This window comes from Excalfactoria chinensis, chromosome 1 (assembly GCF_039878825.1).
Source record: "Excalfactoria chinensis isolate bCotChi1 chromosome 1, bCotChi1.hap2, whole genome shotgun sequence".
Lineage (NCBI taxonomy): Eukaryota > Metazoa > Chordata > Aves > Galliformes > Phasianidae > Excalfactoria > Excalfactoria chinensis.
The window spans coordinates 125,053,433-125,068,233 of NC_092825.1; the positions used below are offsets into that span (position 1 = coordinate 125,053,433).

The 14,801-nt window shown below is 38.8% G+C and overlaps 1 protein-coding gene across 16 annotated transcripts in view; it reads right to left on the reverse strand.

The window, feature by feature from the left end:
* Positions 1 to 14,801, reverse strand: part of INPP4A (inositol polyphosphate-4-phosphatase type I A) — a 106,473-nt gene that overhangs the window by 29,037 nt on the left and 62,635 nt on the right. For 4 of the 16 annotated variants that reach the window (XM_072335997.1, XM_072335928.1, XM_072335937.1 and 1 more), the window contains exons 6-15: positions 13,975 to 14,093; positions 13,745 to 13,861; positions 12,231 to 12,310; positions 10,120 to 10,273; positions 9,124 to 9,214; positions 8,269 to 8,416; positions 5,286 to 5,416; positions 4,854 to 4,958; positions 3,994 to 4,102; positions 2,026 to 2,043 (exon numbers count right to left, since the gene is read on the reverse strand). In XM_072335997.1, the coding sequence (XP_072192098.1) occupies positions 2,026 to 2,043; positions 3,994 to 4,102; positions 4,854 to 4,958; positions 5,286 to 5,416; positions 8,269 to 8,416; positions 9,124 to 9,214; positions 10,120 to 10,273; positions 12,231 to 12,310; positions 13,745 to 13,861; positions 13,975 to 14,093 (1,072 nt within the window). The remainder of the gene's footprint in view (positions 1 to 2,025; positions 2,044 to 3,993; positions 4,103 to 4,853; positions 4,959 to 5,285; positions 5,417 to 8,268; positions 8,417 to 9,123; positions 9,215 to 10,119; positions 10,274 to 12,230; positions 12,311 to 13,744; positions 13,862 to 13,974; positions 14,094 to 14,801) is intronic. The other 12 variants (XM_072336052.1, XM_072336043.1, XM_072336014.1 and 9 more) reach the window with 5 other exon arrangements.

A 14,801-nucleotide genomic window follows, 5' to 3' on the forward strand; every position in this document is an offset into this window, starting at 1 on the left:
GAAATGGCACCCAGATTCTCAATGAAGAGTGTGATATTAACAAAACTTTCTTCAGCTAGTAAATCCTGCTAGAGTATCTTTTTCTCAATTGCAGGGCTGACTAAAGTTACTCCTGCAAAAGCAATCGAACAAGACAAAAAGCAAATTATATATCAGGCTAACCCAAAGACTCTGCCCTTGTTAGCACACACTGTGTTGAACTATGGCTGTGGTATAACAGTCTCCACTGTAGACATGGGTCTAACTGCATAAAGCTATACCAAACTAACCTTTTCCACCTAGAAATGGAAATAAATTATACAAGTAAAGCACATCTTTATATTGGTACGCTGCAGCTCCACTAAGACTATTTACTTGGCAGTGGAGAAGGTGGGTGTTCACATGCTCAGTTTAGACATCTACAGAAACTGATTTTGTAGTCAGAATCCATGTTGGACACTTATCTGTAACAGATGAAGGGACTGCAGCACTTCTGAAGGGTTAGCTAATCCTAACTGAAAAAAAAAATTCACAAAAACATCTTTTTAGCTTTGGAACTTCATTTAACCCAAAACTTCCCCATTGCCAGGCCATATCTTCTTTTTCTGATCTCCCAATGAGAAATCTACACAGAGATCAGGCCTTTACTTCAGCTCCTACAGTCACAAGCATGATGCCCGTTCACGATGTGGCAACAAGCACTGAGATGCCATCCATTCAATATTATCATAATCTTACTCTTTTTCTCTACTCACAAATTGCATCAGTGTAGTATGATACAGAACCTACTGTAAAACTTGAGCTCAGCAGTGCCTGAAGAGAGAAGAGCTGCTGAAACTGCATGGAGAAGAGCTTCCTTTCCAGGCACAGATGCCTCAGGTCACTATATCTAGGAAGTGTGAATTCCTTTGCTATTCCTAGAGCAACACTGTTAATTTCTGCAGCGTGTCTGTGAGGTAACACATGAGAGTTGCATGGGACGTGCCTTAAAATCATTGCAACAAACACCAGTTCTTGACCCTCAAGAGACATTAAGGCAAGAGAGGACCTTAATCTCGTATCTGCCTGAGTTCCATTACAAAAGATGGGAGATTCGTTTTCAAAAGATGAAGTGCAGAAGTGAGTCTTGAAAGAGAGATTTCTTACTTGTGTCCCTCTGGTCAGCCACTCCAATGGAGCAGAGAACAACTGCTCCCCAGTACTGCTACATTATACAGCAAATTAATTGTAGCTCTTAGGACTTTCACTGCACACACGATTTGTGCTCTGTATTGATGAGTGAACTTAGTGACAATTCCTCTGAGCCATTTCTTTCTACGACAGTGTGGTCAACATGCATAAAGACATATTGGGCAGGAAAGGCCATGCAGCAAACTGAGATCTGATTTAGAATTGTTACATTTTTAATCACAAAGACTGCTGGGATGATTGGAGGAACATTTTATGGCATAAGGTTCACATAAATCCACTTTCCAACCTGCAATCGCTTTTTCAAATGAACAGCTCCCACTGCACTGTATCAGCAAGCAAAACACAGGCTTGCTCTGCTTAAAATCTCAGTTTAAGGGGTTCAGCCTTCAAAAATATAAACCATGCCCAACCTACAGCTACAAAGGTTCAAGGACCACTGGCAGAAGATTTGGTTGGCAACCCTGCACATAGCAGGGGGGTTGAAACTGGATGATCATTATGGTCCTTTTCAACCCAGGCCATTCTATGAATCTGTGATTTCTCTAAGTGATTTTCACTGGAAATAACAGAGGCAAAGGTACAAAATTCTAATGTTCTGCTCTTGGCTTTCTAATATGTTTAGAGAGAGCCAGGAAGCTGTTCATTATAAGCAAACATTGCAGGTGAAAGGAAGTTCCTTCACATATGTTCTACAAAGCAGCTACGATTATTCAGAGCACAACTAGGGATGCCATGATGCATGACATTAAAAAAGCCCTGCACACATTAAAACACACCACACCTTTGCCAAAGAAAAGAAAACAACCCAAAGAACAGAAGCCCTCTCTACAGAACTCTCAGAAACAGAAAACTCACCAACACTCCTCATAACTGCTAAAAAAAACAAAACAAAAAAACCAAAATAAAATTAGCAGATTGTTAGCAAATACCAGAAGCAGAAAACAAAACAAACGTTTGTGGGGAATAACATATTTGTGTCATCTTTTCAACAATGCGGGTACATACAATTAAACTCGTAAGCAAAAAACACAGATTGCCAGATGACTGTGTGCTGTTCTGGAGAAATGTTGTGGATGCAGTATGTGCAATTTGCCAAAGAAAGAAAGAAAGAACTGAACAATATCTATGTTACAATGAAACTGAGGAGATGGAACTTAATTCTACTATACTGGATTTTATGATAAAATAGAAGAACCACCTTACCAGGGAGATCTTAAAACCCTATTTTACTTTAACATCTATGAAGAAATGCATTTCCTCAAAGTAGTACTTCAAGCTCATCTTATGAAGGAGGTGAAATTCTGGTAGCCCACAGGAGTGGTTTTATACTCTAAGCCCATGAAAGGAGGTTTCACTTATAGAGCACAATGTCTTTCACAATGCATTTCTGTTAGTCTCAAACATCAGCTTACTTTTTTGTTAGCCTTCTACATTCCTAAATAGCACATATTTCTGCATTCCCTTGTAGCAAATGCTCCAAGCCTGCTTGAACTGACTGGATGAAATGTAACGCCTGATTCTCTTTTCCACTGCATCAAAAGCCTATTCTTGGGATAGCTATGTCATTTGGGCCTCCTTACTTTTAAGATAAATAGGAATAAATCGCTATACAACTGTTAATTGTCTCTTAAATGACTGTTGGAGGAGGAAAAGTTCCCCCCAAAGTGACACCACAGGGTAGCAGGGTGACAACACAACAAGTACAAACAGAAAGAAGATTTTTCAGAAAACAATTGTGATTTCAAAAGAACAGGAAAAGCAACAGTTTTTTCCAGGTTTACATTTTCCTTAGTCCCATCCTAGTCTAAATTGGGAATATTTGCAGCATGCCTGCTTTTGCTCTTTTCTTACCAGCACCCAACTGATGTTCACAGGATGCTGCTATTTATTACTTACTGTCAAAACTGATTCTGTAGTTAGCAGATCAGATCCAAACCGTATAAATCCTTTCTTCAAAATGACATTAGTAAAGTCTCCTTTCCCTGCCCACAATGACTCATGTGACTCTCACTGCTCCTTAAATTCTCCTTATTGCAGCAAAAGTAATGCAGACCCAAACTGTACTATCCTTTCCTTGGTACCAGTAGGATAGAACACCATTAGCTTTATTTGCTGCAAGGGCACATTGATAGCTCTCCCTATACCGTATGTGACCTTCCCATTTTCTGCTCTTTTTATAGAGTATACGTGGATTTATTTCCAGAGAGGTCACTGAACAGTCCCTGAAGACAGGATTGAGAAGGTTTAGTATCCAGCCTGCACAGCAGAGTGAGGCCAGATTCAGAAGCATGAAGTACATATAAATCTTGAGGCAATATGTATAGGCCTCCAGCAATATACTCATAAGTAAAAGCAAGTTGCCTATCAGGTAAACCTGTTTGGTACTAAAGAGTGTTCAGCAACAGGACCTTAAAACTATGAGAGGGGCAGAAAGTCTGAAATTCATGTGTTCAAAGCATGATGTAGGGCAGCTGAAGAGTTTCTAAAGGCACATTTTCCAGACTGCAATTTGGTAGAACTCAAACCCCACACCTGAAGCAGTTAAACTAAATGAATTGACAAATATTAAAGAAAATTGAAGAGTTCACTGAGAGAACTACTAGAAAAGCGCTATCACTAAAGAAATAAATACAATAATGTACAAGGGAAATAATCTCTCCTCCTTTGGAAGAAAACACAGAATAATCTTCACAGTGTATAGTAGAACCACTGAATGAGGTGTAAGAAAAACAAAGAATGGAATGTTTGTTTTTTTCAAATCACCGAGCACAGACTGTCAGGAAAGGGCGTGACATCAGCTGACACAACAACATTTCTACTTACTGCTTCTTTGCTTCTTCAAATTTATGCAGCTTTTTCCTCAAGCCACCTGATTTGAAGCCTTGGCAATGAGCTGCTGGTGCTCCTATGGTGACTATGTCGTAGTTCTGATCTGGGATGGACAAAAAGGACTTACAAATGAAAGCTCGTGATTGTGTAAATTCCAGAACTATTCTGAAAGCAATTACATTAAGCTTCATGGCAGTGTTTTGAAGGATACATAAAATCTGTAACATTTTGTAGGCTCTGGAAATTCATCAGGTATTTCTGAGTTGAAAGAACCCTACTTGAATGCAGGTCCTCCATTTCTTAATCTACAAGTCTGTCTGACTGAGCCATTGAGTTGGCCTTTACACCATAACTGCCACTACTGGAATCCCATACAGTGATACATAGAACAAGTGTGTGTCCATAGTTAGTGCGAATTACTGCCAAAAGAAGAAATAACTTAGGTTATTTACTAAGCAAAAAGGTTGATGTGAACAAACTGGTATGACTTTGCATTACCCTTCGTGATGGCTCCTGAGAAAAAACTCACAAACTTTAAATAAACAAACAGTACCTCTACTATTCTGACATAAACCAAGGGACAAAGCTGCTAATTCCAATATATTCCCTAGCAGAAAGGCTGACTTCTGTCACCTCAGGTACAGTTAACTATAATATCTAGTTTTGACACCTGTAGAACAAGGATAACTATATCAATACCTCTTTCACTAACCGATCTGGAATTCAAAGTAGAAGGTGCTATAAAAATGCCACGTAGTATTAATAACACAGAGCAGCAGTTTGTGGAAACTTGGCTATGAAAAATGAAACAAGAAACAGAACAAAGTGAAGAAAGAAAGAAAAAAAGCAAGTACCTGATCCTCCATCATCCTGGACTCTCATTCTTTGTATATGTAAATTTGTAGGAACAAATTCCAATTTTTTGTCAGCTTTTAAGCTACTGGCTTTAAATGAAGGACCTAAGAAATCACAAAAAAAAAGACGGTATAAAAACTCTACATCTGTTTAAGCGAAACGGTTCAAGGGGTTTCATTCATCATTTGCTACATGCTAAAAGAAAAGCAGAGAAACAACATACAGAAAGATGGGTCTTTCTGTTACAGTTCATAATTTTACTACACATTTAGGTATAAGAAGATAACAGAGTAGACAAGTATTCCTAGATGATTATCAACCTCATACCTAATGTTAAGAAATAAATATAATCTAAAAACAGTAATTTTTTTTACTCACTAAAAAGTGCAACGGGAGGTATAATTTTATAACAAGAAATAAATCTTGCTGACCTTTGTATTGATGCAGGTCAGTTAGATTTTCCTGATAAGTTAAAATAATTGTTTGGTACTGAGTAACTATTTGTCGCCGAAGGCTTTCCCAACAAGGAGATAATTCTCCCAGTTCTTCTAGTTCACAAACCCTAGGGAAAGAAGAAAAAAAAGAGAGGTTGAGCTCTACTGTCTGCTTGACTAAGCTTCACATTATAGCAACATAGCACCATTCTCAGCTAATGCATTCTGAACTCACTCCTGTCTAGCCTAGTCACCAGACTAGGAAAACATTTCCAAACATGTCCCAAAGCACAGCTGTGGTGTTCTCTCTCCCAGGGAATTGAGGTTCTTTGCAGGCAGAACACAGCATACCCCAAGAGCTCCATGTTTTAGTCAAAACCAAAGCTTTCCACCTTCGGCAGGAGCCCTCAGACTATTCAATGATTTGCAAACGGTGGGCACTACCATTGTGTCCGGTGACTTGTGACAATGAAGATCCACTCCACAGAACTTTGGTGGCTCTCTAACTAAATCACAGCTGTGACAGACTTTAGCTGGGAGACCAGCGCCCAACACTACAAGGGAAATCTGTGCTAGCTGGGTTATCTACAGGACAGTTTATAGGGCCAGGCAGGGAAGGCTTAAGAAGTGAAACCATCAATAAGGTTTTGGAAACACAGAAGGTCACCCAACAAAGTCTTCACCTGCAGTTTCACTTTAGGTGGAATACAGGATGAATACCCCCAGATCTGAGCAGAAAAGCTCCTGGACAGAATTCGACAGAACACCACTGAAGAAAAGCTGGAACAATCATCTGTCACAAAAATTTAGCAGATTTTTTGCCGCCGATTCTCAATATCCCTAATCCATAACTTAAACCATTTGTCTTTATACAATCTGAGGTAACATCTGGCAGAACAATTTCTACTCTACAGTAGTTAGTACAGAATTAACATGACAGAAACTTCCAGGAAAAGCTTCAGATTGATTTTCCAACATGCAACAATGTACGTATGAATGACTTGGAAAAAGACACTTCTTGTTTCATCTTGTAAACTGTTTCTGCATAAGATGCTACTGTGACCACTTAGTCAAGTGCCATCCTCAAAGCACACAGGGCACTTGAGCCAAGGTCTTCCTGAAGCAAATTCACAGCTTAAAACTTTGTTTCCTTGTTTATTCCATGTGACTAAGACAGCAAGGAACGTGCACATCATAAACAGTTAGGTAGTCAAAACATCCCCCTGGTAAGATGTTCCCTTTCATAGAGTTCCGGACCAGAGCAGCTTTATGTAAGAGACAACAGCTGTGATTAATCCAAAGGCATCTGACAAGTTACCATATCGTTAAGACAGAAGCAGCTGTGCCTGTGTAAGCTGTTCAGCATTCCTCTGGGCTACAGCACAGAGATAGGAGAAAAGTCTGAGATATTGGGCTGAACACAAACTATGTGCCACTTCACACTCTATATCATAACAGGGTATGAAATAGGTATACTATTTCAGCACTAAGATGACAGTAACACATCTTAAAAGAAAAATAATTATTCATTATAAACATAAAAGCACTGGCAGAAAAGAGTTCTGCTTGTCACTGTGGTTTACCTCAGCTGAACCAAGAGAAGGAAATCTTTCTTGCAGATTAAACAGATGTGGAGTTTACCTTTCAGCCATGCAACTCAGAGCATACAGAGTCATATTAGCCATCACATGGGCTGTTACTAACCTGGAATTGCATGCAGTATGCATACACTGATCTCTGTATGACTTTAGCAAGAGCCACTGATCAGTCACTTTTTATGGTTAAGGCTTTTAGGAACTTCACTGCCCACATTCTCAAGTAACATCTTTTTTCCCCATTCATCCTAAATTTTCCTTTTATTATCTTCAAGATCTTAAATCACGTTTATCCCAGATGGCACCTACTGGATAAGCTTGGCAAATGTTTATGTTATCTTAGCTGTATGTCATAATGAGTAGGAGATTCTGAATGTACTGTGAGGAAGAGCTGTAGAGAACCACAGATATAAAACAAACAATGAGTAACTCATATCTAAACATGTAATGGTGCATCCCAAGGCCCCTCCACCGCAAGTGTAGCAAGACAGTTATGAAAGATAGATCATTCTTTCCTTACAAGTCTTAGGTCTTATAGGCTCTAACACAACTGACTTTACATGTTAGCAAGTACACATTTCTAAAAAACAAAACAGCATATAAAATCCCCGTGAACTTTAGAAACTCTGTCGTCATGCAGGATTTATTTCCACAGATAACAACTTTCACTGCCACCTTCTTGTAAAGTCATCAGTTTTGCAAAACATAAAAATGCTTGCCACCATTGTAGACTACTTCTGCCTGTTCATATGGATTAACATTTGATTTTCTCTCACAGTATCCCGAAGGACAGAAATGTGTTAATATAGGATACTGATAGCACTACATAGCTTTATTTTTAGTTAAAATCAGGCTCAATTAGGCCTCTAAGTGGGGCATTCAAACACAGCTAAAATAAAAACCAAGTACTCAAAAATAAGGCTAAAATTCTTTTACCATCCCAAGGGAAATTCTGTTTTTGTTTTTAAAGAACACATAAACCACTCCATATGACCCACTGCAAACCACAGCCTAAAACTGTAGGGAAGTAAAACAAATAAATGAGTATGCTGCCTTGAAGAGTGATGAATGCTTCAAAAAGAACAGATAACTGCTATATACAGATAAGTCCACTATGATCCTAATTGTTCAATCTGCCAACAGTTCTCTTCCATCAGCACATCTGCACACTCATGTTATCTCATAGTGAAGCCCAGCCCCCACACTCTGACATAAAATCTTGTTCACTGTGACAGCTCAATCAGCAAGGAGCTGCTTGTTCTATTTTTTTTCTTCAGTGCCTCTGTTCTTTAGCACAGTTACCTTAGTTATACATATTCCTTGGTAACTCAGTACCAGCTACATCCCTGATGTGTAACTGCCTATGCAAACCACCATGTGCTCACCTTGCTGCATCTTCTTCTAGAAGAAGCTTCACGAATTGCCTAGGTATGTGCAATGACAGCACGCTCTCAGCCATTTGCTCCAAGATTCTCAGGTGGTTTCCATCAGTGGTGGGGAAGCGATACATCCGGCAAATAGCACCGCCAAACACTGAGGAATTATAGCCATGTTATTTATGCTTAGGTTTTAAGACAAAAGTGTACAAAATCTATAAATCTAGTCTGTATATACATATACATACATATATATACATATACATATAAGTGAGTGGATTTGATTCACTAACATGCTGTAACACACTGATATACAGATCTGGCTTAACAAGGCATCGACCTAGCTTTTCCAAGGATTCACGTTCTTCAGTGACCCCTCTTCTAGCATTCACATGAAAAGCATCCAAATGATTTAAACACCATTAAGGAAATACCACAGACTTTCAACTTCTGAACTCCTTTTATTACGTACTGTGCATTTTCTTCTCATGCAATCATTTGCTGGAAAACTCATCTTTCTTCAAGAAAAAAATATCTTTTAAAAACTGTTTTCCTCTCTTTCCCTCTTCCCCTCCCTCAAAAAGCTAAACCAACCCTGCTTATGAATAGCGAATTACATAGAAAACTCTATGGCACAGTCAACCTAATGAGAAAAGTTTGCTTCTGCTGCTTTTACTACAGAAAATGATAATGAAGATGATAAAATAATTTGTTCTTGCACAATCCCTAAAATGGCTGCTCAATGAGCACCCTGTTCCTATTCCAACAAAACATCTGCTCAAATGCCCTGGGGCCAAAAGCAGAGAGCAAGAAGGTTAGCTTTTACGGACACTGAAATCCTACTCATTACAGCCCATTGCTTACCAGATTTCAGTAGTGCATCCTTCCGTAATGAAGCATATTTGGATCTGATTCCTAAAGATTCTGTTAAACTTTCATCCACTGGTAACACAGTCTAAACAAAAACAAAACACAGAAAGAAAGGAAGAAAGAAAAAGAAAAACTCAGTGCCAGGGTAACATGCAGTGATGACTCTTCTAGATAGACTTAAAGGGAACATTCAACACAATGTTTAAAATATATGTCTAGAAAAATATTACACATACATTTTCTGTGGACAAAATCTATCATTGGTTGAAATAATAAACCCACTTAATCACTCCAGTACAAGTATTCTTATTTAATTCTACTGCACAGTTTGAAATGTAGTAGTAAATTCTATCCAGTCCTTCAATTACATAATGTTAGCGTAGCTCACAGCCTTCAAAGCTGCTCCAGCAATATATACTCCAGTATATGCCCACTACAGGTTTGGCCTGATACAAACTGATCCTAATACACATTGTGACTGTGGTACATGGGTATGGCTGCAATTATCACCAGCATCTTCTGCACACAAGATTTACAGACTTAAGCATATATCTAGGTTGAGAAATCCCTACACCTGCACTCAGCCTTATTGATCAGATCACACACAAAAAAGTCAATGTTAAAGTAACCTGTACAGTTCAACTAAAATCCTTTAAGATACTTCTTTTAAATAAAGTTCCCTGTGAAACTGTTTATGGCTTCACCGATGTGGCAGGTATGTAAACAGTGCTACAAACCTATTCTGATGAAAGCTATAAATGCTTGAAGTTAAAGCTCAATCATGGTAAACTAAATTTCTTCCCAAGATTTTAACCCCAAACATGAGCAAAAAGAGCCCCATTAGGCTGCTCTTCACAGTACTTTGAAATTGGAAAACACTAATAAATAACAAAATGGACAGGAAAGCTGACAGCAGATCTCAACACGGTTTATTTCAATGCAGGCAATAAATGTGTATGTTTCTGAAGCTGCTATAATGGTTATACTCACCCTTCCATTAATTGTATCAGGTGACCTTGTCACTGGAGGCCTTTGGTCAGTTTTTTCCTCCATTTGCCATCCAATAACTGTAATGTTACCTACACGGTCACTTTCAGCAGACCTGCAACAAATACTCTGCGTTGAAATTTTTTTGGAGGTGGACCTGTTTATCAACAAGGGAACACTTATAAAAGACTATTAATCTTTGAATTTCATAAGCATTTTCAACAGGAATCTCTGCAACTGAACTTTACATGATCTTACAATAAGCTATTCAAATAAGAAAACGCTATCCTCATTGCTTAGGGATATATTGTACAGGTCTCCTAATAGAATGCAAGCTAAACTATGTGTACGCCTCCATACTTCCATAAAACTAGAATAAGGTCAGATTTTACAATTAGTCTGTCATAGTAAAATATATATATATATATATATTGTGGACATCCTGGAGTGTGTCAGACACAGCACTGCTAGCTGGTCAACAAGGTTAAGATCCTCAATGGAAGAAAGAACAATGAAGTGGGAGATGATTCCACACATCAGGGAGTTATATGGAAGCAAATGCCAAGAACGCCCAGGGACCTTGGCCACTAACAGCCAAGCAGCTGCACAGCAAGAACTGACACAACTTTGTTCCTGACCTTTGCAGGTCAGCAGCAATCTCGCTACTGGGAACAGATGTTGAGTCCATAGGAACGTATGTCTGAGGAGGAAGGGGAGTGGGAGGGTGCATGAGAATACAGTATAGCAGAAGTTCTAACCCCGCCGGGTCTTAAAAAAACAAAACAAAACAAAAAACACAACAATACCAGATCTACCACTACTTCCACTTATGCTGTCACTGCCATTTATTCTGTCTCACTCATGACACAGAATAATTTTGGCAAAGATTCATATTATTAATTGAAGACACATTCTGAATGGTATATTAAGATTGTTTATGTTTTAAAATATGCTGTGAAAACCAAGATGAAAAAAATAATAACACCCTGGAAAAGACAACACTGGAGAGATAAATGAAATAAACACACAAGACTACAATAAAAGGTCTAAATATCTAGCTCCAGTGTGTTTACAGACATTGCTTAGAAATCAGCTAATACATGTGAACGATAATGCAACAAATGAAGAGACATGTATGCATCACAGATGACATTGGGTCTGATATCAAAACAAGCATTTATGAAAGCCCATTTTCAACTTAGTCATGAAAGAATAAATCTAACAAAATAAGCACATTTATCACATAGACATGAAACTTCTGCCCTCACATTCTTCCTCTTTTTCACCCTCATCTGCACAGTTAACGATAAATTAAACTATTTCACACATGGTACCACTGGTATCTATTCTGACTCACTTCCTTCACCTGCTCCCCTTTATATTATGCTAATTTTCTCTTTACAACACATTGCAGAAAAAGCCCTGAACTTTATTCATCTGTCCTCTAAGCTTTGTTCATGTTCGTGTTTTGGTTAGCTGTGTCCGGGTTAAGTAGTTCTAGTGCTGATAACATTTACACTACAAGTGCTGTCTTCTTCAGTCCCTCTTATGATGCTTCTTGATGATTTTTCCTTGTCTTCTGTGACAAGGATTCCTGTTCTGCTTTTAACACACTTTACTACAATGCACTTCTACACATCAGGACTCTCAATGTCATTTTGCTTTCCTCATTCTTCTCCAAGTCTCCACTTCATCCCACACTGGATTTCATGTATTCCCTTTTGGACAGCTTTTCAGACTCCCACTCCCTCTTTTCCATTCCCTCCTGAGACCTGTTCTTTCCACAAAAGCTTCCAATATTAATAACGTGACAAAAATAAAGCACATACATATACTGAGCTGGTAGGACAACATGAAAAAACAATGAAACTGGCCTTAATAATATTTCTGACTTGTAGAAATAGAACCAATATCAAACACAATTCATCATATTTGAAAAACTCCTGTCCCACAAGTTTTAACTATCATGCAATACAAAATCTTTTTTTTCCCCCCCTTAATAGTAGCCTACAACTTAAAAAGAAGAAAATAAAAACAAGACACAGACAAGTTTGACTACATCTTAATCACGGGTTCAAAGTGATAATTTCTAAACAGAGGAAAACATTACAAACCTTAGTGTTAAGTGCAACCTGTGATTCTTCTCTTGTAGAAGTTCTTTTACCGTGAACATCCCAGAACCCAACAGATACATCTGGAAAGGAGATGATTACCAGAGCTGTAATTATTTACTTTGCAACAAACAAAGCCTTTGTGCACAGCACTGAAGACCAAAATAAAATTACTAGGCACAAAAGTCGTCAGAGATTCAACAAGGTCAAATGCAAGGTGTTGCACTTGGATCAGGGTAATCCCCAGATGTGTACAGACTGGGAGAAGAACCCAGTGAGAGCAGCTCTGTGGAGAAGGAGTTGGAGCTCCTGGTGGACAGAAAGCTGGTCATGGACCAGCAGTATGCACACGGTCCCTCCTTGATCCAAACTTCACTCCCTGAAAAGAACACACCTCTTCAGGAGGTATTCTTTTTTCCTCAGATCCTCCCCATGAAGCACAATACAGAGGAAGACAGCCCTTCTGCTTCTGAGGAAGCATGAGAAAGCAAGCACATTGGGTCTGAATTAATATTCTGGGCAACTGCCTGAGCATAAGTGACCTGAATTGCCCACTGACCCAAGGAGTTACAAGGGAGACCTGGCACTTGAATATTTTTTTCTATAAGGCAGCAAATCTTACCTCTGAACAGAATGACCAAGAGATAAGGGCAGGGGAATTATTAAGAGCAATGCAAAAATATTTTTGCTCTCGTTATCTGCATTGCCAGCTTCCAGATGAAAATGACTACAATTACATTAAGGGCAATCTTGCTGCAGACAAGACTTCTTTGAGAAAATCACATAGGTTGCTCTGACAGTAATGCCACTTCTTTATTTCCATGGAAACAACAATAGATACAAAGAGCACAATTACAACACTTGATTGAGTGAATTCTCAGCTACAAAACATTCTTTTCCAACATAATCACTACCATTAGCTATGCACTTACACCAACAATGAACAAGTGCCTGCATGCTGTGCTCACAAAAACCACACGAGCAGAAGTGATCCACTGTCTGCATTGCCACTGCTGAAATTCAACACCCACTGCCTTGCAGTGCTCATAGCCACTGTTTGGTCACCATCAGCACTCAGCAAGTGTCAAACATCAATGGGTGTCATTTTTTCCACACGGAGGAATTCAGCGAGGCACTTTGCTTCATACCCACTTCAATGTCAGACACCATTGTGTCTGACTGCCCCTCTGCTGCCATCCATTGCACAGCAATAAAACATAAAGGAATATTGCTGGAAAAGTTCAATCTCTACTGCCATACCACCAACATTCACCACTGACATAGTGAGCCAAGACAATAAAATAGGATGCATTACTTTTGGAGCAGTCCCCACAGAAACATTCCCCATTCAGTCCATCCTGCAGCATTCATTCCTCCTCCCGTATCCATCTTATTTTCTCCAGGATCAATGCAGCTAGCTCTTTCTTTCTGCCAAAAAACTCACTAATTTTATCTCATTGCTTCTCATTTTCTTGCTCTGCACTCACTGGGGAGGCAACAGAATGAAGAATACTTACTGTTCCCTGAGATCTGTCTTTGACGTCATACACAGAGAGTTTGATTTGTGTCATTTGATTGATAAGAGAGTCTTGGAAAAAGGCAATGCTGCTTAGGAAGATAGGATTACTTGTTCCCTGTAATCATAAACAAACAAAAAACAAGCAGAAAATAACGCAAGGTGGTATTTGTTAGGAGGAAATGCTTCTAGTGTTAGCTTCAATTTTAAATTCAATACCTTACCACCTACCTCAATAATTTCTGTCTGTGCATGCTTTGTCCAGAATGCCTGAGGAGGTGTAGTTACACTCACTGCTACAAAACTATTTGGTTTTCGATCTAGTGATGGCGTTAACAGCTCACTGCAAGCTGTAAGTAACGGAGAAACACATTTAGATTCACAGTCTTTTTCATGCTGCTGTTAAGACTTTACATTTTTTAAAGCATGTAACAGACTTTGAGCTTAGTGTTCAGTTTATCAATACACTATAAAGGCAGACATCACTCACCTCTGTGCAAGAAAAGAGAAAACATACAACCTGAACACTTTCACTCCAAGCTGTAAAACTAACTTAAAGTTGTTCTCCTCAAACACCTGCACATCCATCCCTCCGGCACAGTTCATTAGAGCAGCCTACATGCAGAGATGTTCCACTGGGAATATCATGAGTATGGCTGCAATCAATCTGAAGTTACACTCCATTAAACCCATTACCAAATGGTATTTTGTCATCGAGAGCCAAAAGGAATCCTTGAACGTTGATCAAGAAGCACTACTATGCATAGAACTAGCTTGCAATTGCAAAAGATTTATCTCTAACATGATACTGAGATTTTAACTGCTGGGAAGGTAAAGATTATTATTCATAACACAATTACACACATCCGAGACATATATACATATCTTTGAATGTTCATTTCAAACATATTGGTAGGAGCAGAAACCTCCAAACATCCAAACACAATCAGGCCAAGAAAATCATGCTGCAGTTAAAAATGTGGATAGAATTTTAATGAGGAAAATGTTTCTCACTTATTCTTCAAGTGAGGCAAGCCAACGCACAAGTTCCTTGCCCT